Genomic DNA, 27,432 nt, shown 5'->3' with positions numbered 1-27,432 from the left:
TGCGGAGGCGAAGCAGCTATGGGGTCAGGGAAGCCTTTGGGCGTGGGCCACAGCCAAACAGAATACAGTGGTACCTCTGGTTATGAACTTAATTCGTTCTGGAGGTCTGTTCTTAACCTGAAACCATTCTTAACCTGAGACACCACTTTAGCTAATGGGGCCTCCCACTGCTGCCGCGCTGCTGGGACACAATTTCTGTTCTCATCCTGAGGTAAAGTTCTTAACCTGAGGTACTACTTCTGGATTAGCGGAGTCTGTAACCCAAAGCGTTTGTAACCCGAGGTGTTTGTAACCTGAGGCACCACTGTAGCTGAGGTGCTCTGGTATCCATTAATAATGAATGGAAACAAGCATAGGAAGCCAGCCAAACTTGTGCTATCTTAAATTAAGGTGGAATAAGTTGCCCTTATTTGAAACTCTATTCAGGAGTGCGGCTGCTGCTGGCTGAGCTGGTCTGAGCCTGGCAGAGGTAAAAATCGAGTTTGATTTACTCCACTCTTTTTCCCAGTTTCTCTCTCTCTCTCTCTCTCTCTGTCTGTCTATATATCTTGGGGGAGCCATCAACTTTCCTGGGGTAGAATAGTATACAGCGTTAGTTTAGACCAGCTCCTTCCACCTTACAAGTTTTTGCTGAATTTCCTCTTTGCCCTTACATAGCAGATCAAGAGTTTACAACCACAGCTGTGATTTCTGTTTGGGGCTTTCACTGTCCTACTGGCTTCTGCCATTTTTGCCTGCCTGAGGATTAGCTAGCATTTTGCTAACTTCAAGTTAATTGCTGGATAGACTGGAGGGAGTCATCCAACTACCACTTTCTGTTTCCCCTAGGCTGCCAGTGTGACACCATGGGGACAGTTGCAGGTGTTGCTGAATGCCAGCAAGTAAGTTTCACACCGTGTGATGAAATCCACTCTGAGGTCCCGGCTAGGACCCAAATCCTGCCAGGAGAAACACTCGCCTTGATGCCTTTTTTTACCTTGAAACATATCATCCCAAGTGGAACAAGTGGAACAAGCCTTTATAAATCTGATCTTAACTCCTGCTCTACAGAGCAATCCTGCTGCTTCCTGACTCTTTACAAGTGCATTTTGGCAAATGCACACCAGATGACAAGAAGCATTCTGGAGATATTTTACTTTTCGTGCAACAGCATTATTATAACACTGATTTATTTAGAAATTTGTTGCCAGCTTTTCATGATCAAGTAATCCCCAAACAGGGCACAGTCCTAATAAAACACAACCTGCTCGTACAACCAATCAGTGAACAGTGAAACTGTCAAAACAGGCAAGAGCACAAAGATATACACTAAGTGCAGAATCACAGATTTAACCAACAGCCTGAGTGAATATGTCGATCCTCAGCTCACTTGGCGCAAAAAGCTTATAACTTTGTGCCAACTGTCTCTAAGGTGGGAGTTCCGTGATCAAGATGCCTCTTGAGTTATACTTGATTTATTCCAATGCAAGGCATGGGCAATAAAACAGGCATTGCTTTTATTTTCTATTGCTTTCATAAGGTTTCAGTAAATGACACAATGTTCTTCAAATATTTCTGTGAGCATTCGGGCTACAGCAGAGGTTTCTGGTTGTTGTTTTTAGGGCAAAGCAGAGCAGCTGCTGTTGCAGTTCGCTGCCTTTGTACCCTTTCTCATCCATTCTTTCCCCATACAAGAAAAGCCAGCTGAGGTCAGGGAGGTTAATTTTGGGGAGCTGCCGCAGGCTGATTTTAACATGTGGCCTTTGTCTCCTAGGGCGATGGGCACTGCTTCTGCAAGCCCAATACCTGTGGTCAGTTCTGTTCAACTTGCAAAGAAGGATACTACAACCTGGAGAGCGGGAATTACTTTGGCTGTCAAGGTGTGTTCTTTTCCCCCTGTATCATGCTGCTATCTGTTAGCCATTGGGTGGGGACACAAGTCACGTTAGCTAGAACTGAGGAACAGTTGTCCTGTCAAGATGGGAAGCGGGGTTCCAATGTGGGGGGGGGCATATTAAGGGAAAGAACAAATTTACTCAAGACTTGGTCTCTGTTAGATTAAGAATAATGATGGAGTGAATCTTTCTCTCTCCATCCTTCTGAAATTTTGACTGGCTATATGCTGTGTTGTCCTTCCTCCCAGGTATTGCTTTGCATTTTGTGGCTTAGAAATCGTTTCCCCCTCCTTTCCAATTATTGCCAAATTTGTGCACAGCCAATCATGCACTTCTTTTACATACAGATACATATATACACCTCCAACCCTCATATACACCTTGCTCAAAACTTGTTAAGGTAGTTAACAAAAGGCGTGGGGGAGGAAGATCTTGACACCTTTTAAGGAGGTCAGCTGCAGCATCAGATCAAAGGAAAGGAAGGAAGTAAAGAAGTTTCTTTAGAGAAGAAAGATGGAAAGGTTGGAGGTTCAGTTGCTCAGGCTTTAAAAATCAATTTCAAAAAAGTCAAAAAGGTAGAGGAAAAAGAGCAAGGCCAGATGAGAGGAGTTGGAAAAGGTTTATTGAAACAGGCATTACTGAGAGAAGCTGATTAAACTGGCACCTATTTTATGATATACCGAATTTTTCAGTGTATAAGACCAGATTCCCCCCCCCTAAAAATAATGTCAAAAAATTAGGGGGCGTCTTATACACGGGGCCATCTCCCCCCCCCCCATTTTCTTAAATCTGAATCCCCCAAAATAGGGGGGGTCTTATACATGGGGGCATCTTATAGATGGAAAGATACGGTACTTTATTTTTAGACCAAGAGAATGGAAGTTGATCTTAGATCAGAGCCGGACACTGTATTGGGTACAGATTGCACAGCTTCTTGATGTACAACAGAACAAAGCGTGCTAAAATTGGCCGGGTTGTTGTCCTTCATCAGTAATACAAACAGATACATCTATGGCACTGAAAGGACTGGGAGTATCCATTGCTGTCTATTTTTATTAACTATGCAAGGCTGTATCCTTGGAAGAGTTAGGATTATGGGGAGAGCGTCTGCAAACGGTGATGGGGAGACTGCCTGGTAGGGAAGCAGCAGGCATAGCTTCTGAAATAGGCAGTGGAAACGGATCCAGGCAGGGCCAGAAGCCAACACGAAAGCAGATACAATGGAATAAAAATAGTGTGCCATGCCACTGTCACTCCCTTTGGTGCCAGGCTATTTGGGGCCCATTAGCAACTGTAGAATGTAAACACGTGCTTCCTATCTACAGGATGCCACTGTGACATCGGTGGGGCAGCCGGGCCGGCGTGTGACGAGAAGACTGGATCCTGTCGCTGCAGACTGAATACGCAAGGCCCCACTTGCACTCAGTAAGAGGCTGGCTGCAACTGCGATGCAGCAGGGCAAACCTGTGGCGTTAGCTGCCTTGCTATCTTGGATTTCAAACCCAGCAGTAGCGTTCTGTGTGTTAAGTGGATGAGGTGGAGAATGTGAATGGGTCATTTGGGGGAACAGACCAAGTGAGATGTCCATAGATGCAGCAGAAAGGTTCTTCGCCTATGTGTGTGGTTCTGCAGGTTTTTAAGTTGGGGGGGAGCTGGCTGAAGGGGAACATGATACAGGTTTATGAGATTATGAACAGTGTGAAAATAATTCCTCTCTCCACCCCCACCCCTGCCAGCAATCTTGTGAAGTTGTCCAATCCTCTGCAATGCAGGAATGTTTCTGTGGCCTGTATATAAAACATGAAAAGCTGCATGTCATTTATGTACAGTGGTACCTCTACTTACGAATAACTCTACTTACGAATGTTTCTACTTACGAATGGAGCTCTGTCCGCCATCTTGGATGCAGTTTAGATAGGATTTTTTCTACTTACGAATTTTTAGATAGGGTTGCTTCTACTTACGAATTTTTTCTCCCAATGCATTCCTATGGGATTCGACTTACAATTTTTTTCGACTTACAAATGTGCGTTCAGAACGCATTAAATTCGTAAGTAGAGGTACCACTGTAATCATTTTGGGGAGATGATAGGTATTTTCTTGGTGTGGATGCAAATATCCTAAGCTAGAGTGCGTTGACTAAATACCAGTTCGAGTTTTTGCTTGCTTAGTTCATCCCAGACACGTTGAAGCTGAGTCTTCCCTACATTGTGGTGCAGATGGAAAGCCAGGCTGCTAAGAGTGTGCCTCGCTTTTTATCTGCAGACCAGCAATAGACCATTATATCCCTGACCTTCATCACCTGAAATATGAGCTGGAAGAGGGAACTGCGCTGGATGGACGGCCTGTTCGATTTGGCTACAACCCCTTGGAATTTGAGAATTTCAGCTGGAGAGGATATGCACAAATGTCCTCCATCCAGGTAGGCCTTAACTCCCCACCTCTTTCCACGGGCAGATAGTAAAGGCAGCTTCAAATGTTACGGATTTCATAAGAGCAAAGCACTTCCACATAGCGAAAAGGATAAAAAAAGATATGCATGCTGAGAAGCTGCTCACCATCTCTACTCCGAATGTTCCTGCAATGAAATAATGCATGACCCATGCGTGATTTTCAAGATTTTAATATGTGTGTAAGTGCTTGCACTATTGGAAATATGTGACGTTTGAAGTGACTTTCGAGACGAGAGATCTCCTACGCATTTTACCCAAAGGGACTCCTAAAAACAGGCAGAGCCCAATGCAAGCGGTCGCTCCACATTTGTGTGCATATGCTTCTACATTGAAAGCCTGCTTGTGCTATTGTGTTAGGCTTAGGAAGAGAACAGCTGGATGATAGGAAAGGTCCCGAATCCTGGTACTCCTTCATTATGTCAGCCTTAGTTCATTTAGGGGAAGATGGCCAGGCAGGAACTATATAAGGGGACTGCCAGTTAGAAAGACAACACACAAACAGGTCTCCTAAGGGGCTACTCTCCCTCTTCCTGTTGCAACTCTCCGCATAACATCTCCCTGCTCCTCAAAGGAAAGGAAAACCCTCTTCGCTTTTTCCTCTGCTGCACGTGGCTTTAGTTGCTCTTTCATCTGTTGAAGAGGGTGGCTTGTTTATTTCCAGGCTTTTGTATGCTCGAATGAAAAGAGAATGAGACTGTAACATCTGCTGAGCTTGCTTCCACCTGAAATGGAGCAACTCTCTGAAATTTGGAGACCTCACAGAGAGAGTGTTTATGTGTGGTCTATGTGGTTCATTTGGAACTCTCTTATATCACTTTATTCTTTAGGAGAGGGTTCTTAGATTAAAGATTATTTTTGTTTTATTTCTGCCCCCTTAGGAAAATGTGCCCAAGGACAGGCTTTCCGTGTTCTGTTTAGATATTTTTTTTTTAATGGTGCATGCTCTCTCATTCCTTGTGCCAAAGTTACGGTCCCACTCTTAGCCTTTAATAGCCAGAGGCTCACAAAAGTGCTCATTCCACAATGTAGTTATTGTTTGAAAGGTGCAAACGAGCCTTTGAAGGTAGTCTTTTGTCTTGCTATTGAAACCCCCAGCTTTCTTGGGTAGAGGTACATGCCTTGTTTAGCCTTCTTGGAAATGTCAGCTTGAGTTGGAGCACCACAGCTAACCTGCATAGTCTTTTTGCATGTGGTTAATCTCATTTGCATGGATTCTTGATGCCAGCCCATTGGTGTGGACAACTCCCAGTCTTTTCACCTGCATTTTCCAATCAGTTCATGTCCCAAACAGGCAGTCTTTATAAATCTAGAAATGCCAGGAGATACAAGAGCAAAATTAATTTTAGGCTCATAATGTCAACACATTTTTTTTATGATGTAGTGATGATTTTGAGATTTTTGAAAGTTTGCCTGCAGTCTTAACATCACAGAGAGTTGTGTGTATGTGCACATTTGCCTTCAAGAAAGGTATAGGCAGTGCTCTCTCCCCCCCCCCCCGAAAAATAGGTGCCGGAACTCACCATGAAGTTGTTACACTTTTTAACCAAAAAAAGAGAGAGGTGCTGGTACTGCGTACATTTGAGTACCCCCTGAATTTAAAAAAAACCCACTGGATATAGGTATCCTTAACCACCCATGGGCATTCCTCTCCACATCTTTCTCACAATCAGATTGATGTGTAAATATTTCCCATGCTAGTGTTAGGAATTATTTGCAGGGCCACGTCTGTGATATTTACTTGCAAAATGGGAAGCAAGCCTTCCTAAGGACACCAGAGCCCTGTTGAATCAGAGCAAAGGTCTACTTCAGCATCCTGTTTTCTCACAGACCCTGTGATCTTGCCTACTCCCCCTTTAATGGCATCTAAGTGGCAGGCCATCACTGCACCTTGTGGCAATGGATTATTAATTTTACATGCACTCGGTGTGCTTCTCTTTAGAAGTCGTCTTCCCTCTGCTCTCCCTTTTCTCCCTTTGGCTCTTGACTATTGGAATGTCTGATTCTGGCTGGATAGATAGCCTTAGGTGGAATGTGCAGCCTGCGTGTTTCAGAGGCATCTTTCCAGGCCATCCCATTAAGAGCAGGATGGGGCTGGCTTGATTTCCTCACCTGCTTTTGGCATGCTGCTTTGGGGAGCAGGAGTACGGGAGTGCTTTGCTTGAGCTGGTGGCTGGTGGCAGGTGACGGTGGAGGTTTATTTAAGGTGTGCTCTGCTTCTCTCCCCTTTCTCTCCCACCAGCCCAAGGTAGTGGTGACCCTCAGTGTGACCTCCCCTGACCCGTTCCGCCTCGTCTTCCGCTACGTCAACCAGGGGCCTGCAAATGTGGAAGGGAGGGTCTCAGGCCTTGAGGAAGGAAAGTTTAATGTTTGTGGCAACTGTAAGTGCATTTTTCACTTCTAGACTAACCCCTTTCGAAAGCCAGTTGATAAAGGAGCCGACCTTTGCTTTTTCTTGCAAAGCAGCGTTTTCTTCTCCCTCCCCAAAAGCCACCACCACCACCACCACTCATTTCGTAGATTTTGGATCTCCTCAAGCAGTTTGCTCTTAGAAACCACAAAGGGTGGGGAACCTAGAGAGGCAGAGAGAGAGAGAGACAGAGACAGGCAGGGCAGGCAACAGACTCGCAGCCTGCCCTGCAATGATAATGTGCCCGATGTGCTTTTTTGCCTTTTGCAGAACAAAGTCAAAGTTACAGTGCGGGTCAGAGAAGCAGAGATCTATCTCTTCCATGTCATCTTGAGATATATTAATTCAGGAAGTGCCACTGTGTACGGCAAAATTACAGCTTATCAGCCACGAAGGAGAGGTAAGGATCCCAGATTTCTCTTGGTCCCCCCCCCCCCAATTCCATAATTGATCTGTTGTTGCGGTTTCCATTCTCAAGCTGCTCCGTGTTGCCAATCAAAGAAAGCATTTTTTCTGAAGCAACCTATTATTATACAGTATACTGTTCTAGAATTGAAGGGGAAGGCCAATAATTGTTATGCTCATTCAGGCTTTTGCTTAAGTGTGCCTTCAAGCCAGTGAACATCCTCAGCAATTCAGTTTGTTTTCATTTCTGCAAATGCTTCTTGTATATAAAACTGTGATAATTGATCACTGTGACTGGGAAAATATGATGGGATAGGAGGTTAGTGCTAAACTGTTAAGTTACGGCGTGGGTCCCATATTTTGAGCCCGTTGACCAGAGGAAGGGAATTTGTTTCTCTTTGGTGTTAAGCAAGGCAAAGTAACATTTAGATGGCTTTGAAAGAGTGTTGGGCAAATTCGTGGAGGAAAAGAAAGGGTGTCAATTGCTACTTGCCATGATGGCTGGACAGTGTTCTCGAAGCTACGAACATGAGTTTGACCAAACTACGGGAGGCAGTGGAAGAGTGGAGTGCCTGGCGTGCTCTGGTCCATGGGGTCACGAAGAGTCGGACACGACTAAACGACTAAACAACAACATGATGGCTGTGTTCTGTCTCCAGTCAGAGGCAGCAATGCTTTTGAATACCAGTTGCTGGAAACCAAGGGCAGGAAGAGTGTTCTTGTGCTCATGCACTGCTCTCTGGTTTCCCACAGACATCTGGTTGGCCACTGTGAGAACAGGAAGCTGGACAAGATGGGCCATTGGCCTGATCCAACAGGCTATTATTATTATATTCTTATTTTTCTTCCGAAACATTACAATCAGAGAGAAGACTTTAAAACAAATAAATAAAATCAGCTATTGATTGTATTCAGTGCTAGTCCTACTCAACAATAGACCCATCGAAATTAATAGGCATGGCTGACTTAGGTTTATTGATTTCAGTGCGTGTGGTCTGAGTAGAACTTAGTTGGCTGCAATCCTGATAAAGCAAACATAATAATAATAATAATAATAATAATAATAATAATAATAATTAATAATTTATACCCCGCCCATCTGGCTGGGTTTCCCCAGCTTCCCCAGCCACTCTGGGTGGCTTTTAGCAAAATATTAAAATACAATTCCATAATTAATCAAGTATTAAAAGCTTCCCTAAACAGGGCTGCCTTCAGATGTCTTCTAAAAGTCTGGTAGTTGTTGTTCTCTTTGACATCTGGTGGGAGGGCGTTCCACAGGGCGGGTGCCACTACCAAGAAGGCCCTTTGCCTGGTTCCCTGTAACTTGGCTTCTTGCAGCGAGGGAACAGCCAGAAGGCCCTCGGCACTGGACCTCAGTGTCTGGGCAAAACGATGGAGGTGGAGACGCTCCTTCAGGTATACTGAACCGAGGCCGTTTAGGGCTTTAAAGATCAGCACCAACACTTTGAATTGTGCTCGGAAACGTACTTGATCATATCCAGCATGTCTGAAAGGAAAAGATTGTTTGAATCCCGTGCTTTGATTGCAGTAGCAGTCAGGAAGGATTCCACTGGCATCCTCACAGCTTGTGCCAATGGGATGTAGTTTTAGTTCTTTGCTGCTTTAGCACACTGTGGCATATATATGCAAAATGTGGAATGCAAGAAAGCTGATCAATATTATGTCTAGCCTGGTGTGTGGTAACTCCTCCAGTTCCTCAGCTTACATTCAAATGCCCATTCATGCTGACAGCAGAATTAACTGCAATTGCTACCATAGTGCTAGCCTTGAAATATTTTTCTGAAAGGGGGTGGGGAGGCAATTTTGTTAATGGAATTCATTTTTAGCCATATAACTTCTACCTTCAGGGGTGCCTATTTTCACTTTTATTGATTCAGAAGGGAAGCAAGTCTTATCTCAATAGGCAGCTGCAGCAGCTGGTTTATTAAAAAGGAATTCACGATTTAGTCCGTGGAGCACTGCATTATAGCACTATTGCTGGCAAAGTCTGCACAGAAGTGGCATTTCCAGGCACTGTTGGGAATGCTTTTACTGAACTTAAAAGGACATTTTTATGTCATTAAAAGAGGCGCTTTTTACATGCATTTATAAAGCACAATTTTATTTCATTAAAGAAACGCCGCTAACGTATTTTAATATGGAATTTATGATATTATTTCGGGAAACATACAAATTTAACAAATAAAAAATACAAGTAAGTTGAAGCCCCCCCCCCCCCTGGCCAGCACTTCTACAATTGTGTTTAGCCATTCTCTTGAGTACTCAGGGACAAGTCACCAGTGCTTCCTGTTGTTCCTTCTGCGATGTCACCGTATTGTAAATTGTAAATTGTGTTGGTTCCTGAAGTGCCAACAACTTGCTCATCTTCTGGACCTGGGCAGGGAAAATGTGAAGTTTACCTTTTGATAGGATGCTACCTGAACAGGAAGCATGAGAAAGGTGTGTAACAGCAGTGATTTTGATCAGTAGTGGCTGGTCAGTGCCCCACCATTTTCAGCCCATCTTCAGCCAGCCACCACCTGCCTTCTTACTTACAACCAGCAAGGAGTGATACTGCCTGTTGACTTCCTATGCCTTCGTCTCAGTGTGGCCCTTGCAGAACTCAGCAGGGAAGAGGATGGGCTCTGCCTGTCATCGGCTGTAGCTCCAGTTACTGTCAGGTCCCCCCTGCCCTCTGCCCCACAAGTCGCCAAAGGCACTAAGCGCCACTGCTTTCTGATAGCACCCTCAGTCCGGGCTCCTTGCATGTGGTGGTCGTTCTGACAAGGTGTGAGAACTGGAATCTGAACACCTCTGGGGATCATGTGATACACGTCTGTCGCAGATAGCTTCTGTGTCTTGAAATAGCAAAGCAGGAGTGAGCTTTTAGGATGGAAAAGGAGAACATATTATAAGATCCTCAGTGTTTTAGCTCTGCTGTGTTGACACATGTTTTGCCGCTGGTTGTTTTATTTAGTTAGTTTTGCAGTTGGTTTCATTCCTTTTGATTTGTAGGGATTTTTTTAAACCTTTACAGTGGTACCTCTAGTTACGAACTTAATTCGTTCCGGAGGTCCATTCTTACCTGAAACTGTTCTTAACTAGAGGCGTGGCTTTCGCTAATGGGGCCTCTTGCTGCTGCTGCGCCGCTGGCACACAATTTCCGTTCTCATCCTGGGGCAAAGTTCTCAACTCGAGGTAATTCTTCCAGGTTAGCGGAGTTTGTAACCTGAAGCATTTGTAACCTGAGGCGTTTGTAACTCGAGGTACCACTGTAATTGTTATCTGCCTAGTGGAGAATGTTAATTGGGCCATATGCTGATGATTTAATTACGTTTTATCCCCCTGTTTGCCGGCTGATTTGCTTTCCTTTATGGCCAGGTTGTGCAGTGTGATGTGTATGATACACTCAGATGAAATGGAGGATGAGTGTACACACCCCCGCCCAAAAAAAGAATCCTAACTTGATTAAAAAAAATCTTCTGCTTCTTGGAAATAAATGGCTTTATTCTTAAGGCTATCTGATATGATAAGGATTATTTGTGCAAGAGACTTGACCTAAATTCATTGACTTTGCTAATGGGGCCACTTATTTCTGCAAACTTGATAATCCCTTAAATTTCCTTGAATATGTTTTCATTATTGACTATTATTGTTAATTATTAATGATATTTTAAGGAACAGCGTACAGATTGCTCTCTGGCCTTTATTGTCTGTGCTCTTGCAACAATCACTTGTGCTAGTTTTCATTATAGAACTACAATCATTGAGGAAAGTCAGTATCCCTTTACTCTTTCCCCCTCATTTGCAAGATGAATATATACCACATCTCACTGACTTATAAGGTTGCCCTACTTCGTGTGGGGGAAAAGAGAGAGATGGGGGGGGGATTAGAACTGGTTCTGAACTATCTCTTGTTCCTGTTGCATAGGTAAAGGGACCGCTGACCATTAGGTCCAGTCATGACTGACTCTGGGGTTGCGGCGCTCATCTCGCGTTATTGGCTGAGGGATCCGGCGTCCAGCTTCCAGGTCATGTGGCCAGCATGACAAAGCCACTTCTGGCGAACCAGAGCAGCATACAGAAACGCCGTTTACCTTCCCGCTGTAGCGGTACCTATTTATCTACTTGCACTTTGACGTGCTTTCAAACTGCTAGGTTGTCAGGAGCTGGGACCGAGCAACGGGAGCTCACCCCGTCGCAGGGATTTAGACCACAGCGCCACTGCGTCCCTTTTGTTCTTGTTGTATGTCTCTGCAAATGTTTCGTTTGTTTGTTAGATTTATACATCACAACCTTCAGCACAGCTGCTCTCAAGGCAGTTAGCAATAAAATGAAACAATATAACTAACTGGTTAAAAAATAAATAAAACGGGAAAAGACTATGCAGGCAAAACAATTGTGTGGGTGTTTCTAATGCTATTCCTACAAAATTCAGATCTCAGGACGCGGGTGGCGTTGGGGTCTAAACCACTGAGCCTCTTGGGCTTGTTAATTGGAGGGTTGGCAGTTTGAACCCCCGCGATGGGGTGAGCTCCCGTTGCCCTGTCCCAGATTCTGCCAACCTAGCATTTCGAAAGCATACCAGTGCAATTAGGTAAATAGGTACCGCTACGACGGGAGGGTAAACGGTGTTATCGTGCTCTCTGGCACTTGTCACCGTCCTCTGTACACCAGAAGCAGTTTAGTCCTGTTGGCTACAAGACCCAGAAAGCTGTCTGTGGACAAATGCCGGCTCCCTTGGCCTGAAAAGTGAGATGAGCGCCGCACCCCACAGTCAAATTGGACTGGACTTAACTGTCCAGGGGTCCTTTACCTTTACATCATTGGGAGAGTATGACCCATCCATCCAGCTTCATTTATGTGTTGAAGGACAGCAGCAACATAAAACAATAACAAGTAAGGAGGCACCCAGTGTACAGTGAACATTAATTTTACTCATTTATTTTATATTCAGTTTATTTTGTTTTGAGTGAATTTTTTTCATCGGGGGCAACTGTAGACATTGTTGCAAAGAATTCAGTTTTCAACAGTGGCTACAGAACACAGTTTTCAGTTAGAAATAACAGTGGGGTCGAAACATGCTATGCATTTCAAGTATACTTTGGCTGAAAGCTTCCTCCTTTCTTTGTGAAGCTGAGACACCTGGATGTTGCAAAGTTTGCAACATCAACCTGTTGATGGAATCTTTTGAGGGTGTGTGTTGAGACACAAGGTCTAGACCAGGGGTCGGGAAGGCTTACCGGTCATGGGCCGGATCATTCCCGCAGAGATCCTCCATGGGCCGGGCCGGCGCAGCGCAGCGCCGGAAACCGCGTCTGCGCGTGTCCCTGGCGCCAGAAATAACTTGGTCCAGACGCCAAAAATTGTGCCCATGGGCCTTAGGTTGCCGACCCGTGGTTCAGACAAATGCATGTGGAACATGGCAAGCTGCTCACCAGGTGCACATGGTCTCCTTTCCCACAAGGAAGATGAAACCACAGAGAATTAACTTGGAAACTCTTCCTCCGTTCGACTGTGGTTGTAATTCGTGGGCTGTCATTTAATTTTATCCTGATTCTAATTTTTAAGCTGTATTTTAATGAATTGTTTGCTTGTGTTTTAATGTATTTGTATTTTATTGTATAAAGAAAAATTTACTTACTTCCTTACTTTTGAAACTCCTCGGAACCAGTCCAGAAATCTCGCACACCTTCTAGATGGAAATGAAAGCTGATTTTCCCCCCCTTCCTAATTGCAGATACAGAACAGACAAAGCAGATTATATTTGTGCCCACAAAAGAGCCGGCTTTTGTCACTGTTCCTCAGAACAGCTTTGGGGAGCCGTTTGTGCTGAGCCCTAATGTGTGGTCTCTGGTCATTGAAGTCGAGGATGTACTACTGGTAAGGGTGGCTGTCCTCCCCCTTTCTCCCCTTTTGGTCAGGACCATGGCGAGAAGAACTAAGCCTTGCATTTCTACCCTTCATTCCAGGACTACATGGTCCTGTTGCCCAGTTCCTACTACGAGGCTCCTATATTGCAGCTGAAAGTCTCAGATCCTTGCACCTACGGCCCAGCTCCTGAACAAGTTGGACAGAAGTAAGGCTTCCATTTTCATCTTTGCTATAGGATTAGATTGTACTGGAGCCGATTTCCTTCGCTCAGAAGCTTTCCAGTACTTCATTCTAGCAGACACCTTTATACTGAGAGAGAAAAAAAAGCTATTCCTCTTCCTTTCTAGCTGCCTCCTGTATAAGTATGTGCCTGTGGAGCAGTTCCCCTTTGGGTCAGGAGACGATGCTATATGTAAGGTGGACAACAGCTTGCCGAGACCCTGTCCGAAAGAGCGGGTTTTGCCTACGTACCCTGAGATGGTGGAATGCAATGGAAGCGATGTAAGTGGCCGTGCTCACACTGATGCACCAGTGAAGGTTGTAGTGCTGCTACTTAGGTTCACAGCACTGCACTCTTCTCCAGGCAGCATGAATTTCTTTCTCTCCGCTGGTTACCTCGCATTAATCTAAGCACTGTACCTGATGCCTTTTGGGAAGTCCTTTTAACTGGCCAGATCTGTTGATGATACATAATGGCCACATGAAATTTCCATGTTGAGAGGCAGAACGCCACTGAATTATGTGCAGCTGGGGAGCAACAGCAAGGGCATCATCTGTTGGGATCGTCTCCTGCTTCCTGGGGGCTTCCTGTTTGGGAATCTATAGATGCTGGACTTAGATGGACCCAACTGGATCCAATCCAGCAGGGCTCATCTTAGGTTCTTGAGATGCGGGGAGGGTGCACCTGGGAGCCAGCGTGGTGTAGTGGTTAAGAGCGGGGGACTCGTAATCTGGTGAACTGGGTTCGATTCCCCGCTCCTCCACATGCAGCTGCTGGGTGACCTTGGGCTAGTCACACTTCTCTGAAGTCTCTCAGCCCCACTCACCTCTCAGAGTGTTTGTTGCGGGGGAGGAAGCGAAAGGAGACTGTTAGCCGCTTTGAGACTCCTTAGGGTAGTGATAAAGCGGGATATCAAATCCAAACTCTTCTTCTTCTTCTTCTTCTTCTTCTTCTTCTTCTGCTTCTGCTTCTGCTTCTGCTTCTGCTTCTGCTTCTGCTTCTTCTCTTAAGTTCAGACTAAGAGCCATCGTCCAGACACCCCGGAAGCAATTGTCAACCAACTATAGAATTCGTAGATCATGAATTCTGTTTCTTGGCCTACAAACAGAAGAGTTGGGTGCAGAAGGGTTGACTGCAATTCTGCTTGCTTACCGTGGAATAAGTCCTAAGTGGGACTTCGCTTCCAAGTAACTCAAAATAGGATTGCACTGCTAGGCCGATTCTGATTTAATGTTTTCTTATGCAGGAGTGCTTTCCCCCAGAAAATGCAATGCTGGAGTTGAAAAACATGCCTTCTATCGTGTTTCTGTCCCGTTACAACAAAAGATACACATATTTCAATTCTGGTTGAATTTCATGTATGTGTCTTAATGCACTATAATCCCCCCCAAAAAAAACATTTTCTGGAACATGGAAGATGACATGCCAAGAGTTGACTTTTATGAGATCTCAATAGGGCACTTGTTTCAAAGCATAAATTTAGATTTGTGTCAGGACCTCCTGAGCCCCAGCATAAAGTGCTTTTCTCCTAATATCTGCTTATTCTTGTGTGCAGGTGGAAATACAGCTGTCGATTGCCATACCCCAGCCAGGGAAGTATGCACTCCTGGTTGAATATGCCACTGAGGATAATCCACAAACAATCAATGTAGCGGTCAGCTCACCTCCGCTTGCCATTCAGCAGGGCACTCTCCTTATATACACCTGCAAGTACAGGTATGCCCTCAAGATGCAAGACAGTTAGGCTGCGGACCTAACGGAGGAACAGACAACTCCTCATATGTTGCATAGTTTGTGAATAGAGCTTTCTTTCTATTTCCTTCTACTGTTATTATTGTGGGGGTTGTCTCAGAATTAGCAGTTAGCCTTCTTGAGCTGTAAGCATCTGTTCAAATTTCCTTGGTTATAACTGGGCCAAAACAAAGATCCATCCCATGCAATTAACTTGCGTTGTCTGTTTTAAAGCAGCTGGTTAAAGGATGACCAAGAGAGAGAGAGAGAGAGAGAGAGAGAGAGAGAGAGAGAGAGAGAGAGAGAGAGAGAGATCAAGGCTATGTGGATCTTCAGCACACTTTTAAAGTGTCTGCTGGAGACTTTGCAGGGATATTAACAGGGATTTAGTAAAGAAGCCACAATAGTAGAGAGCAGGACAATGAAGCCTATGGTATTGCTTCAACTAGGGAGGGGAGGCAATGAGTTGATAGTCTGCCTGTCCTGTTAACACAGTCTAATAGGTACTTCCTGCTTTGCAGAGCCAATGTAGCATATAGTGGTTAGAGTACCAAACTTAAGACTGGAGAGATGCGGGTTCAGATCCCCACTCCACCATGAAACTTGCTGCATGACCTCGGGTCAGTCACAGCCTCTCAGCCTGACCCACAGGGCTATTGTGAGAATAAAAGTGGAGTGTGGGGGAAGTAACTTATATGAAGCCTCTACCTCCTTTGAGGATATACAGCAGGGGTCAGCAAACTTTTTCTGCAGGGGGCTGGTCCACTGTCCTTCAGGCCTTGGGGGGGGACTATATTTTGGAAAATAAACAAATTCCTTTAGTAGCACCTTAAAGACCAACTAGGTTTTTATTTTGGTATGAGCTTTTGTGTGCATGCACACTTCTTCAGATACCATCTGAAGAAGTGTGCATGCACACGAAAGCTCATACCAAAATAAAAACCTAGTTGGTCTTTAAGGTGCTACTAAAGGATTTTTTTTATTTTGCTTCGACTCAGACCAACACGGCTACCTACCTGTAACTATATTTTGGGGGGGGAAATGAATGAACGAATTCCTATGCCCCACAAATAACCCAGAGATGCATTTTAAACAAAAGCACACATTCTACTTATGTAAAAAACACGCTGATTTCCGGACTGTTCACGGGCCAGATTTAGAAGGTGATTGGTCTGGATCCGGCCCCCGGGCCTTAGTTTGCCTACCCATGATATACAGGATACAATTGTAATAAATAAGCAAGGCCTGAATGGTCTGAAGTTCATTTGCGTTTCATGCAGTTGTGCGAAAGGCACAGGCTGTTTCATCTCTTAGTATTGTATATACCAGAGCCAGAAACCTGGACCAAGAGTCCATGTTCTCAGAAGAAGGAGGGGTGAAATTGAAAATAGCATGAGCATCCTAAGCCTTGGTGCTCTATTTAAGCAACTAGACAGTATTTATATAAATGACAGATTTATGGCATTGTCTGGGAACTCCTTCGACTTCAGCCTGTGACCTTAACAAGAGGAAATGAAGACCTGGATATCCTTGGGAAACACCCCGATGCTATTACTCAAAGAAAGCAATTCAAAGAGTTACAAGGGAAACCACCAATGGGGGGGAGAGGGGAAGAGTACTTGGCAGGATAAGACTATCCTTGAGCTTGACCGCTGCTTTTGTCTTGCAGTTTCCTCTGCCGTGGGATAGTTTTAGATTCACTAAATCGCTTGGCAGCTTTCGAACTGGCCACCGAAGCTACGATTCAATTCTCTGCAGATCAGGCCCACTTTTTCTTGGTAAGCCTTTGAAGCAAAGCATGGCCAGACTGGCAAAACGTCTACAGCAAACCTGACAATTCGAAGGTGGGAGCAAGTGGAAGGAGGAGGAATATTAGTGGCTGTGGGGTGGGGAAAGATTGGAGATGGGAAACCGACTTTGGACATGGTCTGAGCCAAGGAGTAGAAATCTCTGAAAGAGATTTCTGCGTTTCTGTTCTTAGTTCAGTGACAGGAAAAGGTTTCATTTGCTCTTGAGAAGCAGTCAAGATGAATATTGCTTTTTGCTTTGGAGAAGGTGGCAAACTTGGTGGGTCTATCCCACTGTTAGTCTATGACCTTAGTCTTCCCATTTCCCCCTTACTAGGAAGGTAATCTATTCATCCTGCCCTTTTATTCCCATATCATAGATAGCACCAGAATTATTTCAATTTAGTTTCTGGGAAGTAATTATGGAGTTTGCATCAGAATTATCTAGATCTAGTTTCTGGAGGAATGTGGAAGTTCATCACAACAAAAAGCCACTTCCTTGCCAAAGAAGCTTTTACTAGGAAATGCTGATGCAAACATCGCAGCAGCTGGATTATATAAACCAGTAACCACTCTAGTAACATATCTTGTGAGGACACAGAGTAGACTGCAGCTGTTATTTCTGTGACTAGACAAAATGTGAAACAGATTTTGTCTCATCACACAGACACCTACTGCATTCCTCCATATGTCCCTGCTTTCGATGTTTTGTTGTGTGAACAGCAAATGTGAGAGTTCTAAATTGTCCTACATGAAATGTTTCTAAAAGTAATATTTGCACTGATGTAGAAGCAAAAGTACGAGTGATTCTCCTCCCCACCATGCCCAACCTTGTTTTCCCTTCTCTTCTGTCTTTAGCACAAAGTGTACCTCATCCCATATGAGCAATTCACATTAGAGTTTGTGGAACCAAATGTTCACTGCATCAGTGTCCATGGAGCGTTCTCCCCAAACAGGTAAAGGTCTTTAAAAAAAAGTAATATGCTTAAAACCGGGTCTTACATGGAGCTTCCATTGGTCTCTCACCTGGGTAATTGACCAGGTCTAGTTTTAACAGTGCTACAGTGCACATCAAATGCTTCAAAAACCACTCACTAGATCCTGTTAATGACTTAAAGAGTTCTCAAATGATTGAAGACAAACATGCCCCCGAGTCACTGCCATGATGCCTTGTGTTATGCCAGGTGTGGGGAACCTTTGGCCCTCCAGATGTTGCTGTGCTACAACTCCCATCATCACCCCTGTCCACTGGCCATGCTTGCTAGGGCTGATGGAAATTGTAGTTCAGAAACATCTGGAGGTCCAGAGGTTCCCCACACTTGTGTTAGGCTTTATATGCCATCGTCTTATTTTAATGGGTTATGTGTGGTATTGTATTTTAATTAATTAATAAGGTCCGCATGTATGGTGCTTTACAAGAGTTAACATAAACAAAAGACAAGGGTGAAGGAGAGGAGAAGAAGCAAGGGTAACCTTGAATAGTTGGATCAGAGTGGGTGCAGCCACAACATGCTCCATTTCACTTGCAGGTAGTGTCTTGCAAGACAGTGTGCTTGAGCACCATTTAACTACTATCGGGGTCGGGTGTGGGTGTCCAGGATTCTCCACAGCTAATTCTCAAAGTCCATTAGAGAATCCACTTGGAATGATCTGTGGAATTTTGTATGTGTAATATTTGTATGCTTTGTTCTGAACATTCATCCGTAGCCCTTGGTATTTGTTGAATCTAAGTATCTCAGTGGGCAGCTGCAGTAGCTAATTTTTGCCAGGGATTGGAGACTATATAATATTGGGAAGGTAGCTAGTACTTGGCACTGGAGGCTAGGCACTTGAGGCTATGAAGGAGAAGAGGCCCCATGTATTTTCCTAAGGAAGTATGGAGAAAGTTCCGTCTAAGCGAGCATCCTGTTCCCTGTGATAGCTAATCAGATGTCTCTGGGAAGCCTCTAAGCAGAACTTGAACCCAGCAACTGATTCATGGTGACCTGCTTCCTCTGATCTTGAATGGTTAATAGCCATTGCTAGACCTACCCTCCATGAATATGCTTAGTTCCTTGTAAATGTATATTCCTGCTCAGAACTAGGAGAGCACCCTATGATGGGGGATTCCTATCATGCAGATTGTTAGACCTTAGTTCTCTTGTTGTTTCTTCAGGCTAGTGGATGAAGCTCAACTAAAAGGATGCAGTATCAATTTACATTTGAACTCTTCCCTTCCCCATCTCTTATCCAGACTCGGTGTAGCTTGAGTAAGTTTTAGATCATATATAGGAGCCAGGGGAAGGTTGCTGTCGCCTCACTAAAGTCTTCCTGTATTCCTGTACAAGGCATGCTTTGCATTACGGGCCTTTGAATTCCCTTCCTTGCTGTGCTTCCATGGGAATATTTGCCTTTTGTTTGACTCCGGAGCCCATAAAACTCTTCTTCTTTTCTCCTCCAAAGTAGCTCCTGTGTCCCATCAAGGTATCAGAAGATTTCGCAGTCCATTGTCTTGGAGGAGGGGCAGTTACTACCAGTCGCTCCAGGCTTCCCCCTGATTCATGCCTTTAGTGTCCCCCCAGTGGCTATTCCACCTGCAGCTCCACTTCAGCCTCCTACCTTATTAGACACCTCTGCAGAGCTCATCCTGCTAAAGGCCCCCCAGGTAAGTGCGATGAAGAGGAAATTCGAAACCAGCATTTGTTGAGATCAGGCCTTCAGGATCTGGTCTGCGGACTGTCCATGGATCGGCATGGGGATTCTGCTCGTTTGGGCTGCGCCATTTTCCCCCCCTGCGCCGTTCCATTTCCCCCCCTCTCCCTCTCAAGCACCGCAGCGTCGCCTCCTCCCTCCCTCCTCCTGGCTTCTCCCTGCCCTGCCTAGAGGAGGTAGGGGGCTGGGCTGAGCTGGCTGAGCGCCATTTTAAGCAGCCCCTCTCCGGAGCCATCCCTTTTGTGCTGTTCACCTTTCCTCCGCTGCCACCGCCACCGCCCTGGTGCTCCTGTGGGCCAGAGAGCGGAGCGGATGAGCTCGCTCTGCCTACCCACGAGAAGCAGCAGCAGTGGTGGCGGCGGCAGCCCCTGGGAAGGTAAGTGCAGTGGCTGGAAGTGGGGGTGGGGAGGAGGACTACTTGGAGTATTATCTTCCCCTTCTCCCATGCATGCTGAGCATCCTCAGAAACAACTGTGGATGGTTCGGGGACCCTCCAGAGAATATTTTGGGGGCATGCAGGGAGAGGAGAGGGAATGAAAGCACCCTTTCACCAGTGGAACTTGGCTGGGGCAGCTTTAGAGACAACATAGAATCTATGGTGTAAGCGTTGCTGTTTCTTTAATGTGAAAGGAAATGCTGCCCTAGGACTCCAGTGCAGTGTGTCAGGAAGTCCATTGGTGCTGATGTTTCTTTGTGGGCATCACCCTCTTCCTCTAATTGAAGTGGGCCACAGCAGGTGGGCAGAGAAGCAGAAGGCAAAGAGAAGAGGGGAGTTTTCAAGCTGGCACTCCGGCTATCAAAGGCTTCCATTTCCAGGGTGTGGTGTGGCATCAAAACAGAGGTTACACAAGTGGGCACAGAAATGTTGGCAGTGCCTCAGATATAACAGGAGAGTATTTTGCTGCATGTGCCCCTGCTGACTTAGCAGTCTTTTCTTGTGGAGGTACCTTTATAGGGGAAAATAAATACCAGCAGAAATTCTTATATCCCAGTCTTTTCCTTTGGAGTGGCTGGTTCTGACGTAAGCGGGACTGAAGTCATAAACGCGTCCTGAAATTTAAAAATCAGTGACACAAACAACATAAAGGAAACAATAGTGTTTAGGTTTCTGCCCCTGTGCTTTCTTGTAGACAACTATTGTGTTGAATGGCCACATCCAAAGTCTGGGGCGTTATGCCTTCATCCTGCACTGCTACCAGCCCAGTCACCCAACTTTTCCTGTGGAAGTGTTGATCAACGGTGGACGTATTTGGCAGGGTAAGTGACCCTCCGGTTTGTGTAGGGGCTTGTAGGGCTGGGGGGCTAAGCAGTGTTAATAGTGAATTGAGGGTGGGGTTCAATGAATGAGTCCCATCAGCGGAAGTCTCTGCAATGGGGCTTTTGTTCAGGGAAGTTTTTAATGTTTGATGTTTTGTCGTGCTTTTAATTCTGTTGGGAGCTGCCCAGAGTGGCTGGGGAGGCCCAGCTAGATGGGCGGGCGGGTATAAATAAATTATTATTATTATTATTATTATTATTATTATTATTATTATTATTATTATTATTATTCCATTCCCTGCACCCTCCCCCCACAAAAGAAACCTTTCTTGGGGGATGGTCCTGAGAATACCCAGAACTGAATGCAGGGGTGGGGGGAAGAAAGTGGGGGTTGTTCTGTCTGGCAAGCTGAAATTCTTGCCCTGCTGGGACGATGGGCATAGCACGATGTTGACTTCCTCCATAAGAGTGTTTTACATATAAGCTACCCAGACTCTAGGAGAATGCTTCCTACATTGTCGGCTGCACAAAGGAGCCCAATGACACCATAAAAGACTGAACAGAGTTATTGTGGCAGAAGGTTTCATAGATTAGAGCCAACAGCATAAGAGCTGCCCTTAAATTAATAATAATAATAATAATAATAATAATAGCATCAGCTCTTCCATTTTCTGCTCAGGTTCTGCTCAGACTTCCTTCTGCAACCTGGTGCCCTTCCAAGTGTTTTGGACCGCAACTCCCATCGGCTCCAGCCAGCATGGCTCAGAGATGATAGGAGTTGTAGTCCAAAAGTTCTAGAGGGTAATAAGTTGGGAGAGACTGTTGTAGAACATTAAGCTTGTGTGAGATGACTGCTGTCAAAGGGGAATCCTTCCAAGGTATGAAAGCAAAATGAGGTGAACTCAAGGTGACTCGTACTCTCTGGCTTTTTCCAGGACAGGCTAATGCTACTTTCTGCCCACATGGATATGGTTGCCGGAATCTGGTAGTTTCAGAAAACCAAATTGTTTTGGACGTTACGGATAATGACTTGAGTGTCGTCATTCGTGTGCCAGAGAATAGGTACCTTTGGCTGGTATGTTCCTATCTTAATTGTTTGTTTGTGTGTGTGTGTGCGTGTGTGTGTGTGTGTCAGGTCTGCAAGAATGACTGCAATAACTAATGGGGAATTCTAATATATGTTCTCTCCCACTTATAGAACAGCATTTCTCTGTATGAGGTGAAGGAGGCAACCATTATGCTAGCCCTTCCACCTTGTAAAGGCAGGGAATATGTGATCTTCTTTTGTGATCATCTGACTCATCAGCCTCCCTAGTTTGTTTCCAGTTTGTTTATTTGCTGTTTGATCTTTTAGGATTATATCCTCGTGGTTCCTGAAGACAGTTATGGTTCCAGCTACCTTTCAGAAGAACCACTAGACAAGTCCTATGATTTCATCAGCAACTGTGGAGTCAACAGCTTTTATATCAAGTGAGATACAAAAAAAATGGATGCCGCTTTGCAAAACCATAATAATAATGTAACGATAATTTATTATTTTTACCCTGCCCATCTGGCTGGGTTTCCCCAGCCATTCTAAAATCTAAACCCTCTACTGTGCTTTGGGTAACTTGACGAATACATCCAAGATTTCATCTTTAACATCAATTCCCATTGTTGATGTGAAATTTAACACCACCACCGCCACCATCATTTTATTTGTATGCCGCCTTTCCACAATATGAAAAGGTTCATGCAATTACCAAAAAAAGCAAAGTAGTCGTAAACAATAAACACCTCAAAAGTGCACAACCGTAATTGAACAAATTCCACATTGATAATACTATTCGAAATAAAGATACCAAAAATTAACAGCAACAACCTCCCATAAATAATACCTCAGCCCAGTGGTTTTCAACCAGTGTGCCCTGGCACCCTAGGGTGCCTTGAATGATGGTCAGGGGTGGCATGGGCAACACTGGCCTCTGTCCCTCTTTCTTTCCTTCCCTCCGTCCTCAGATGCCCTCCCGCGTTTCTGTCTCCTAAAGGCTTGCACAGCTGTTGTTGCAGCAGTCATGGCTACAAGCTCCCCAGGTGAATAGAGCCTCTGGAGCTGGCCAGGGGTGCTTCCCAGACCCCTGTGGGGCAGTGTGAGGAAGCACCTCTCTTTGTGGCTGGGAGCGGGCAGTTCAGAGACCAGGGATGGGAACAGCAGCTGCCCAGAGAACTCCCAAGGAGAGAGCAGAGGAGAGGATATTCTTTTCAGCAGCAGCCTCAACTTTTGTAGCTGGAGTCAGTCAGGAATCCACCCAGGTCTTCCAGGTCTCACACCCAAAGTGGCTTCCCTTAATTTCCAGTTTCACCAGTCAACCTTGGAGTCAGTGCTTGTGTGCATTTTGCATGTATTCAATATAGCTGCAGAGATGCAGAACCTGCTAACTGGTCCATAATGGGGCAGGCTACAAATCATAATTAATGAATTAAATGTGTGGACTGTGTACTCCTGCGAGACTCAGCGCAGCAACTTCTCCCTCTCTCTGCAGCCCTGCGACATCCTCCAAGTTCTGCCAGGACTCTGCCATATCTATCTCTCTTTTTTACAACAACGGGGCCCAGCCTTGCCACTGCCACGAGGCAGGAGCCATCCGGAGACAGTGTGAGCCGTTTGGTGGCCAGTGTGCTTGCAAGTCAAATGTCATCGGGCGAGAGTGTTCCCGCTGTGCTACGGGCTATTGGGGTTTCCCCAGCTGCAGACGTGAGTCTCTTGAGAGATGTTGTGCCATTCGGGGCTGATATGTGCAGCATGCCATGTCTGACTTGCATGCCGTTCAGGTTCGCTACCCAGAAGCTGCTGGGTACCTGTATCAATATTACATGAATCGAATACTGGGCTATGGGTTTCCCTGCATCCTTGTGTTTCAGTGGCAACCTGGGAACCTGTTTTGAACGCAATGCTTTCCTTCCACATTCCAAAACTATTTTGGAATTCTATCCGTGTACGACACTATGTCAAAATGAAAAAATGGATGCAAAATTTTCCAGAAGGAGGCATGAGTGGGGAATGGTTGGAATTGGTAACCAGCTCACAAATGCTTCAGGCAAAATACACGTGGCTATAGAATTCAAGCATAGCATATATGTATATTCAAGCATGGAGATTAATTGCAAGCCTATCCCCTGGCAGAGTAACTTTACAACAGAGCCTGCAAATATTCAATTGCCCATTTAATGCATTGTGCTTCTGAGCAGTCCAGATTGTGGAAAAAGAACCTCGCTCATAATTCTCTGGCCATCCGTGGCCAATCTTTGTACATAGAAATAGAAGTCTCTCTGGATGCCTTCCCTTGTTCAGCAGTGTTCCAACCTGTTGCTCTCTGGCTGCTACCAGAAGAGACATTCAGCCTCACTTGCCAGAGAGCAGGAGAAGCAAGATGCTTCTTACCATTAGCAGCCCCAATGGATCCTGCTAATCGGCCCTTGGCTGAGATGGTCTTTTACATACAAGGAGGAGAATAAATTAGCACAGCAGCTGTTGTTTCCTCAGCTCTGTTTCTGCTTTAGATTTAATGGCTGAAAAATACACACACGAGCTTCTAATTTCCTACAGAGTGCCTGTCCAGAATTTATGAACATGGCCTGTGTGGGCAAGTGGAATATTGTGCTACTAAACTTATTTATTGGCATGTAATTGGAAGTGTCTTGCAGATTCAGATACATTCCAGTATCCACTAGACAGATAGATGTTCTGGGCTTAATATGTGGTGTGTGTGTGTGTGTGTGTGTGTGTGTTGTGATATGCACCTGCCTGCTTTCACTTGCAGCCTGTAACTGTGGAAGTCGCCTGTGTGACGAACTGACAGGACAGTGCATCTGTCCACCACGCACCATCAAACCCGAGTGTATCGTCTGCGAGCCCCAGACCTTTGGCTGTCACCCACTGGTTGGCTGTGAGGACTGCAATTGTTCTAGTCCCGGGACCCAAGATCTGGCAGAGCCAGGATGTAACGTAGAGAGTGGACAGTGCAGGTGGGTAATTATGGACGCTACTTCCATGCATAATTGGGCACCAGCTGCAGTGGCATCCAAATATCTTTCTGTGCTGCTTCGCTTTATAAATGAAACTCGTCTGGACAGTTGATGCTTTCAGCCAACTCTGGCTTTGGCCAGTCCCCAAAGCTGAGCTGTGTGAGAATGTGAACTCTGAGCAAGGCCACATTTTGGTGGCCTCTTTCTCCCTCCGGGGGTTGTCCCGGTCTTTACAGGACTTGTGCTTGTATATCATTGGTGGGTGTGTTTGGCTACACTACATTTGTGGTTTTCTGCCTCCTCAACACAGTGAGGGACATTGCCTATGGCCCTTTATCTTCCTTGAGTGATTATGTTTTACGGTGTTTTATATTTTGCTGGAAGCTGCCCAGAGTGGCTGGGGCAACCCAGTCAGATGGGCAGCATATAAATAATAAAAGTTGTTGTTGTTGTTGTTGTTGTTGTTGTTGTTGTTGTTGTTGTTGTTGTTGTTGTTGTTGTTGTGTTATGATATCTCTGAGCCCCGTACTAGTCAGACCCCTGAGTGTACTTCAGGCATTTCATTTGGAAAGGTTGATTGATTTATCTACTTGATTATCCCTTTGATCTGCCTAAAAAGCCCTGAGTGATCTCTGCATTCAGCACAGCCCTTTGTCTCCCAAAACAGCAGCCACTCATTGTGTATTCGCACAAACCCCTGTGTTGCAAAATATGACTCAGCAATATCAAAAGCAACACGATGGCCAAAAACAATTACAATGTGAAACTTTATGGAATAATTCAAAACATAAAGATTAACAAACTAAAGTCTCTGGAAGTCTCTGAGAGTACTGAATGAATCATGGTGCCAGACTTTACCCAGCAAAGAACAAGCTATGAAGCTTTGTAATCGGCAGTGTTCAATTCTGATGTCCAACTCTGAACTCTGCTGAACAGTGTTTCCGGATAGCAACTACTGTTTCATTGAATTCCTCATCAGCCAATTAGAAAGATATGTAATTTCTTCATAAACCAATCTTTTTTCGAATAGATGTAATATACATGAGAATGGAAAATACTATGGAACTCGAAAAAAGATTGGTTTATGAAGAAATTATAACACTGTTCAGCAGAGTTCAGAGTTGGACATCAGAATTGGACATTGCCAGTTACAAAGCTTCATAGCTTGTTCTTCGCCAGGTAAAGTCTGGCACCGTGATTCATTCAGTACTCTCAGAGACTTTAGTTTGTTAATCTTTATGTTAATCCATAAAGTTTCACATTGTAATTGTTTTTTGCCATCGTGTTGCTTTTGATATTGCTGGGTCATTGTGTATTGGCTGCAGCATTTATTTCCTCTATTTTCTGAATTCAGGAACACTGTTGTCCTTTTTCGGGGAGAGCAAAACAAGCCATTGCTTGCTGGAGATTCATTACATTAGCTCAGTTAGCAGAACTTCACTAGGAGGCTGCCTGGCTGTGCTGGGAGGGCAAATAGAAAGAAAATAAATGTTTTAGAATCAAAAACAACAAAACTCATTCTGGATCTTTATGAAATTTTCTAAATTTCACCTTAAATGTAGCACTAGGATGATGCACAGGGCAGGAGTCAAAGAGAAAAAGTTCCCCTTCCAAGTGTGAAGGCTTTGAATCCTTCCTTGTTCTATTCTAGGAAGGGTACTGCTAGCCAGAGTAGCTAAATAGTACTTACACCCTCGGAGAGAGTGTACAAGATGCTGGGGACAAACAGTAAACAGCTTGCCTTCGTATCCTGCTTATGTGCTTCCCAGAAGCATCAGGTTGACCTTTATTCAAAACAAAATGCTGATTTAGACGGAGCCTTAATCTGATTCTGCAAAGCTGTTCTTGTGTTTTCCTGTGTATGGTGCTGCTCATTTCAAAGTGCAGGAGTCAAGAGATAGGGCTCTTGAGTGCCAGAAGTCTCATTTGTGTTATCTGTCCCTAAGAGATGTCACAGTCATTGCTATGATACGTAATTGAGAGATGCAGCACAGGAGATTTGTAAGCCTTGCAAATAGCAGGGCTTCGAATCACTTGAGTCACTTTATCCTTCCCCAATCTTGTGCCCTCCAGATGTTGGGCTCAGCCCCCATCATCCTGGACCTTTTTCTGGCCATACTGGCTGGGGATGATGGGAGGTGGTCCCCCAACCCTTTGAAGGGGGCAGCAGGTTGGAGAAGGCTGAACTGACTCAGCTGATTCAAAGCCCCATATCTGCAGGGCTTATAAAAGCTCAGTTGGTTCATCCTGAGTTAGAAGCTGAAAGGAAAGCAAACAAATATGAAACTTGTTCCTTCCAGATGCAAACCCAACATAGTAGGACGTCAGTGTGATCTCTGCGCCCCAGGCTATTATGGTTACCCAAACTGCAGGAGCTGCAACTGTCACCAAGCAGGGACAAAAGCAAGTGTATGTGATCCAGTCACTGGGCAGTGCCACTGCAAGGTAAGTCTGATACTCTGGCGTTTGCTTGCCTCTAGGAAATGGACTTTTGGGTACAATGCTGCTGAAGGGGCTGGCATCAAAATCCAAGAGGCAATATGTCGGTGCTTTCAATGCCCAGCGCCATAAAGCAGAATAAGATTCTCAGCAAGGTTAATTATGCCTTGCCTGCCATTACAAACTGGCCTTACAAACGATGGGGCTTTGCATCAAGTGCAGGGATTGTATCTTACTGGCTTGTGTGAATGAATGGGTGCCAACCAGCACAACTGCACTGGAACAAGCA

The 27,432-nt window shown here is 45.0% G+C and overlaps 1 protein-coding gene across 2 annotated transcripts in view; it reads left to right on the top strand.

Moving 5' to 3' along the window:
* LAMA5 (laminin subunit alpha 5) overlaps positions 1-27,432 on the top strand; it is a 191,505-nt gene that overhangs the window by 113,498 nt on the left and 50,575 nt on the right. Inside the window, exons 19-36 of one of the 2 annotated variants that reach the window (XM_035123974.3) lie at positions 829-881; positions 1,754-1,859; positions 3,200-3,299; positions 4,140-4,296; positions 7,005-7,134; positions 12,880-13,022; positions 13,112-13,218; positions 13,361-13,514; positions 14,789-14,949; positions 16,634-16,742; positions 17,610-17,707; positions 19,197-19,395; positions 20,573-20,699; positions 21,635-21,774; positions 22,054-22,169; positions 23,222-23,433; positions 24,500-24,704; positions 27,005-27,149. In XM_035123974.3, coding sequence (XP_034979865.3) covers positions 829-881; positions 1,754-1,859; positions 3,200-3,299; positions 4,140-4,296; positions 7,005-7,134; positions 12,880-13,022; positions 13,112-13,218; positions 13,361-13,514; positions 14,789-14,949; positions 16,634-16,742; positions 17,610-17,707; positions 19,197-19,395; positions 20,573-20,699; positions 21,635-21,774; positions 22,054-22,169; positions 23,222-23,433; positions 24,500-24,704; positions 27,005-27,149 — 2,462 coding nt within the window. Of the gene's footprint in view, positions 1-828; positions 882-1,753; positions 1,860-3,199; positions 3,300-4,139; positions 4,297-7,004; positions 7,135-12,879; positions 13,023-13,111; positions 13,219-13,360; positions 13,515-14,788; positions 14,950-16,633; positions 16,743-17,609; positions 17,708-19,193; positions 19,396-20,572; positions 20,700-21,634; positions 21,775-22,053; positions 22,170-23,221; positions 23,434-24,499; positions 24,705-27,004; positions 27,150-27,432 lie in introns of both variants that reach the window. The other variant, XM_035123973.3, reaches the window with a different exon arrangement.

This window comes from Zootoca vivipara, chromosome 7 (genome assembly GCF_965207765.1).
Source record: "Zootoca vivipara chromosome 7, rZooViv2.hap1.1, whole genome shotgun sequence".
Taxonomy (NCBI): domain Eukaryota; kingdom Metazoa; phylum Chordata; class Lepidosauria; order Squamata; family Lacertidae; genus Zootoca; species Zootoca vivipara.
Note: the sequence above shows the minus strand (reverse complement) of the source record. Positions and strands in the feature narration are given on the sequence as shown.